At 42.9% G+C, this 6,000-nt stretch overlaps 1 protein-coding gene across 1 annotated transcript; it reads right to left on the bottom strand.

The window, feature by feature from the left end:
- Positions 1-930: 930 nt before the first annotated feature.
- Positions 931-5,057, bottom strand: LOC147435587 (pyrophosphate-energized vacuolar membrane proton pump-like). Its single transcript, XM_086488598.1, has 8 exons — positions 4,700-5,057; positions 3,766-4,340; positions 3,275-3,657; positions 3,076-3,162; positions 2,633-2,963; positions 2,140-2,550; positions 2,001-2,060; positions 931-1,535 (listed from the first exon to the last, which is right to left on the bottom strand). The coding sequence occupies exons 1-8, from the start codon at positions 4,920-4,922 to the stop codon at positions 1,332-1,334; spliced, it is 2,274 nt and encodes a 757-aa protein (XP_086344724.1). The 5' UTR covers positions 4,923-5,057; the 3' UTR covers positions 931-1,331.
- Positions 5,058-6,000: the final 943 nt, after the last annotated feature.

Consider the following 6,000-nt stretch of genomic DNA (forward strand, 5'->3'; position numbering starts at 1 on the left):
TTGTTCCAGAAAGGTGTGCCTCAGCTTACAATCATGTCACCTTCAAGCTTAAAAAAACCAACAGGAAAAGGGAAAACCCCACCAAGATTTTGAGAAAAATAGTTAAAATAGACAATGTCTCAAGATTTTCTCATGACAAGGAATTGTGTATGGCTTTGAAAATTTTGAATTTCATGAAGATTGCCACCAAGCATGCATATAAATTGATGGGCTTTTCCTGGATCAATTTTGAAGCAACCCATATGATATAGTGTGGTTGAGGCACATTCAAATCCCAGACTCGTAAATTCAGACTGATTATTCAGACTGGCCTGCAAGCAAACCTTGAACCCACAAATTTCCTATGACAAACCATGTGCTACTACCCGCATGCACTCATTCATATTCGGGGATTTGGATGTGTTCATTGATAGCCATACCTGAATTTACTTTTCACCCCAACTTTTAACAAGTTTCAAACATGCATCGGACGGTTGCCCGGGTGACATAGCCGATTGCCATGGAGAAGATAGCCATCCTGCAAAGTGAATGGTTCTTCTTTTTTCCCTACAGCAAGGGCTAAAATTACATCTTTAAAATCGATATAGTGTAGTTGAGGATCTCCTCCTTGTTTAATGTTTATCGCTTTCTGGTAGGATGCATTATAACCGAAGCGATTTTTCGAAACTTGTCAAACATCTGTGGGCACATTGCGCTTATTGTATTTCATCTAAGGGAACAAGGTTTAAGTTCCTTGAGAATGCATTCCTTGACACCATAACTTTGAGGTCCTTGTTCCACACCAAGTTTTACAATGTAATGCTCAATCAGCAAGACCAAATGGGATGCCAATTTCTGTGACGAATCCTTTCCCAGTATACTGCCATTTCAATGAATACCATGGCCTTCATGAAGCTGTCTTTAAGTAGCTTAACAATTTAGGCTGCAGAATAAGAAACATTACCATCAATGGCAATTCACTACTAGTAAAAGATAGTGATTTCGCCTATCAGTAAGGGGCCTCAGCAACTCTAACATCACAATTACAAGTACAACTGGGAAGATTCACAGTCTTCTGATCATGTCATTTAGAAGGCAGCAAATGATGTAAGTAATCAGGATTCGACATGCTTCTCCAAATGTTTCTCTCAGGCAATAACGTGGTTTTGAAATGCCTTACAACCAGAATGGAACTTTCTCACAAAGGAAGAACTAGTAGAGTCTTCATCCGCAAAATTACATTTGATGCAGCTGCTCAAAGCATGCACCTGAAAAATGGCTCAAAAGAAAGATTTGGGCTTCCATTTCACTAGAGAAGTTTGTAAATTTCCTACTTTCTAACTGGGTGTAATTCAAATCTTGAAGAGCAAGCCTCCGTGGGCAGCAAAGAATGGAGCAAAAACAAGGGACTCCACAGCCATAAGCTTGATGAGGATGTTCAATGAAGGACCAGACGTATCCTTCAGCGGATCACCCACAGTATCACCAATCACTGCAGCTTTATGGGCGTCTGAACCTTTGGGGCCTAAACTGCGGGCATGCTCCGAGTTACCGGCCTGCAAAAAGACAAGCCCACATTATTCTACTAAATACAAAATTAATCTTGTAAACCACCGGAAAATGAGGTTAAACAAGAACCAAATTATCAATGTAAATACAAAGCTCACATAGCAAAAACTTACACACAGCAATCAAAGACTGTATTGAACATGTGACCTAAAACGCAAACCTAAACTCAAACACGAACCAATTGATGCAATTAAACTAAGGGTTGCGTTGGCATTCTAAAACAAGAAAATAAAAAGGAAGTCATGTGAGGCTTTTAGATGAAGGGACCCATTTACAAACTAAAACCCAAAGAAGATTTCAAAGCTTCACATGCAAAGGTAGGGCCAGTAACCACAAAAAATAACAAAATATTCAAATGTAAGCCTATCTCTCTTCTTCACTAAGGCCTGTGTATGAGAAAGCCAAAAATTACATGGCTAGAAAATTCAAAAAAGTTCCCTGCAAACACAAACCTCGATATACTTCTTGGCATTGTCCCATGCGCCTCCGGTGTTGGAGGCCGAGATGGCAATCTGGCAAGAAACAGAACGTGTGTCATAGGCAAAACAAACAGCCTCAATTTGAGACAAGGGCACCTTCCAAGACTTTTACCTGCACACCAGAGACCAGTGCACCGGCCAACAATCCGGCTAAAGTCTCGACTCCAAACAAGATGCCCACAATGAGGGGTGTTAACATCACCAAAGCACCAGGGGGAATCATCTCCTTTAAAGATGCATCTGTCGAAATTTTCACGCAGGTTGCATAATCTGGCTTGGTTATACCTTCCATCAAACCAGGGATTGTGTTGAATTGGCGGCGGACCTCTTCCACCATACTCAGAGCAGCTTTGCCCACACTCTTCATGGTCATGGCTGAAAACCAGTAGGGCAACATGGCTCCCACAATCAGCCCAATGAAAACTCGTGCCGATAAGACGTCCACTGTTGTGAGGGAAGCTCGGCTGACGTATGCTCCAAACAAGGCCAATGAAACTAGAGCTGCAGAGCCTATGGCAAATCCCTAGAGAATAAACAGGAGACAATGTCATAAACAAGCACAGGGTAAAAGATGCCAAAACAGAATGCATGGCCAAACTACATACCTTTCCAATAGCAGCTGTTGTGTTGCCGGCTGCATCCAAGGCATCAGTTCGCTCACGGATGGTGTGGCTCATTCCTGCCATTTCCGCAATGCCACCCGCATTATCACTTATAGGGCCATACGCATCAATAGCAAGTCCTGTAGCTATTGTGCTGAGCATTCCAAGTGCGGCAACAGCAATTCCATAAAATACTGCCACAGAATAGCTAACATATATCGCAACTGCAATAGCAAATATAGGCACAATGACAGATTTATAGCCCAAGGCCAAGCCAAAAATGACATTGGTGGCAGCCCCTGTCCTGCAAGAATCTGCCACATCTTGAACCGGACTGCAATGGAACAAGGCAACTAAGTAGTATAAGTCACTCTCATCACATGAGACTGAAAAAGTACCAACTCGCCCAGCCCAAAGTAAGCGAGAAATCAAAGATCCATGCATACCTATAAGCATTGCTAGTAAAGTACTCCGTAGTGTAGCCAATTATAAGGCCAGCCCAGAGTCCAACAGCCACGCAGAAAAACAAACCCCTGCGAGGAAAAACAAGAAACAAGCCATGACTATTTATACATCCAACCTTAGATGCGGGAAATTCAACAAATGCTCAAGCAAGTGTAATATCAGCTGTAGCTAAGACATTACCACCAATGAACACCCCTTGGTGTGTTGCCCAAATTATAAATGTGGAAGTAGCTTGGGAGAGCAAGGTAGCAGACGAGAAGGATGCCCAAAGTCATCAATATAGTTGAGATTATCAACTGTCTTTTGAGGGTAGGCTCTATCTGCTTCACATCTTTAATCTCATAAAAATCAGTAGCAAATAAGGTTGTGACTAAGCACACCACAATTCCCATAGAGCTGATCAGCAAAGGGAAGCACATTGCAGTAAAGTTGTGCTCGGTTCCAAAAGAGGAGATTGAAGCAACAACCAGGGCAGCACACGAGGATTCGGCGAACGATCCAAACAAGTCTGAACCCATCCCTGCAATATCTCCAACATTGTCACCCACATTATCTGCAATTACCTGCAAATCACCAATAGGCTAGTCACACCACATGCACAATGCATTTGCTGCTGCTAGTTTTAGGGTGCCTGACACTTCCAAGTAATAACTACATCGCTACAAACTTACAGCAGGGTTCCTTGGATCATCTTCAGGAATATTCCTCTCCACTTTGCCGACCAAGTCTGCACCCACATCGGCAGCCTTGGTGTAAATTCCACCCCCAACCCTTCCAAATAGAGCCACTGAAGAACCACCCAATCCATAACCAGTGATGGCTTCAAAGAGCCCTTCCCATTCAGTTCCATAGTACAACCTGAACAGATTGATCGCAATGTATAGAACTAAAAGCCCATTTGCAGCCAGAAGAAATCCCATAACAGATCCAGAGCGGAAGGCGACAATAAAAGCCTTCCCTACACCCTTTCTGGCTTCTAGGGTTGTCCTTGCATTGGCATATGTTGCTATCTTCATACCAAGATAGCCCGACAAGACAGATGTCAAGACTCCAAGTATAAATGCAACGGTAGTGAAAGCAGCAGTTACAAGGGCAGGAGCACATTCGGTAGATGTGTCGTATACACAAGCCTGCTTCGACGTGCTAAAGTTCTCCACTGATCCCAGGAAGAGGAAGATGATGACCGCAAAACCTCCCAAAAAGATTCCCAAATACTTATACTCGGTTAGAAGGAAGGAGTTAGCACCTGCGTTGCACCACATGCTCTTACATCAAATATCCACAAAGGGCATGAAAAAGTTGCAGAACAGGTAAGGAGTGTCGATCAAGGAATCAAATCAGAATAAATCAGTGAGGCTGTCGAAGGAGAAGGCAGGTCGTAACTTTCAACAACACATTGGAGCATAACATCAATAAGCATCAGAGAAGCTGCAGCTAACGTGATCTTGCATACCATCATACATTCGTGTGAACCACCATGTGTGTGTGTGCCCGTGTACGTGTGGGCATGCTTGCTTGTGCTTGAAAGCCCTGCACATATTGCTTGCCCATTCCTCAAACATAGAATGTTCACGCATAGAATAAGAAAACCGACTGCTTGCTTACCTAAGGATATGGCCTCCTGTATCTCCGCACACTTGATCACAGCATCCGGCCCATCAGGGCCACCCTCCTCAAGCAAAGATACCTCAGTACCATTATCAGCAGACTTCGCAGGAGAGACGGTGATGAAAGAGACGAGGTACCATTGCCACAGAGCGAAAGCGATGCCAATTATGGAAGCCAAAGGTATAAGAACTTCTGTGAGAGCAGTCGAAAGGAGCGCCATGGCGCCCACGCAGTTGATGGGCTTCTCTCGGTAGAGAAGCTCAAAAGCTGTGGCGCCCTGCAGATCAAGGGGCCCTGCCTTCACGCAATTCTCAGAAATTGGGTGGCTTTTTATGAGAAGCAACAGAGCTTCCGGCTCTATTTTAGCGATCCGCGACGAGCTTATTATGACAGGGTAAATTTCTAATTTGTGGAAATTCCAAAAAAATACCCTTTTATCTAGATTTTTCTAATCTTTATTCCTTTTTGACAATTGAGTTCCGTAATAGAGTGTTCAGCATGTAATTGTCACAAATTACCTCGCAAAAAAAAGACAATTATGTCTAAAAATAATGAAGCGATTTATTTTTAAAGCTATATAACCAACTAAAATCCTAGCTTTAGCATCTTGTATTAAGAAGACTAATAGACAATCAGTCTTCGTATGAAAAGCTACAAATTTTTTTATCTTTGGAGATATTTAATCTCACAATCAACGATATTTTGAGAATTTGAAAAATTTGAAGGGCATTTTGGGAATTTTTGACAGACTATTGGGGGTATTTTGGGAATTTTCATGAACTAGAGGGGTATTTTGGTAATTTCCCTTATAAGAGTCACTGCCACAACACTATGTCACGAGGGATTTTTAATGAAGCTCGAGAGATGGGATCGACGACGAGTAGAGATTTGCGCAGATCTTGAGGGTGATGGGGCCCACAAAAGGTCAACAACGATGACTTCCCCATTCTCTGGCTAGGTCTCGAACCCATGACGCCCACGTTGGCAGGCTGGTGCACTAAGAAGGCTTTCAGAGGATGCATTTCATAATCCACTTTTACCGAATAAAGGTTGAAAGAAAGAAATAAGGAGGGCTTCGCGAGCTTACATAAATGTTGCAATAAGCAAAAGTTAAGAGTGTTGGGCATCGTTTGAGAAGACTAGTGGATGAGATTTCAGCTAGCACTTCTACTTGAAGCTTACTCACTAAATAGTAATTTTTTTATGACCGTGGGAAAGAAAAATTCTCAAACTTGGGTGAGTGTTCAAAGTCATGGTGTGGAAGCCCTCTAACCACGAGCCGGCGGGTCATGATGTGC

The sequence above is a fragment of the Adiantum capillus-veneris genome, chromosome 18, assembly GCF_014529385.1.
Source record: "Adiantum capillus-veneris isolate H3 chromosome 18, ASM1452938v2, whole genome shotgun sequence".
NCBI lineage: Eukaryota > Viridiplantae > Streptophyta > Polypodiopsida > Polypodiales > Pteridaceae > Adiantum > Adiantum capillus-veneris.

What these genes read in the sequence shown, in the direction of transcription:
- LOC147435587 (XM_086488598.1), bottom strand. Translation starts at nt 4,922, where the DNA reads ATGGCGCTCCTTTCGACTGCTCTCACAGAAGTTCTTATACCTTTGGCT. An exon ending in TTTACTAGCAATGCTTATAG is followed by an intron (nt 2,964 to 3,075) that starts GTATGCATGGAT and finishes GTTCCATTGCAG; the next exon opens with TCCGGTTCAAGATGTGGCAG. An exon ending in ATGCCAAGAAGTATATCGAG is followed by an intron (nt 1,536 to 2,000) that starts GTTTGTGTTTGC and finishes GTCTTTTTGCAG; the next exon opens with GCCGGTAACTCGGAGCATGC.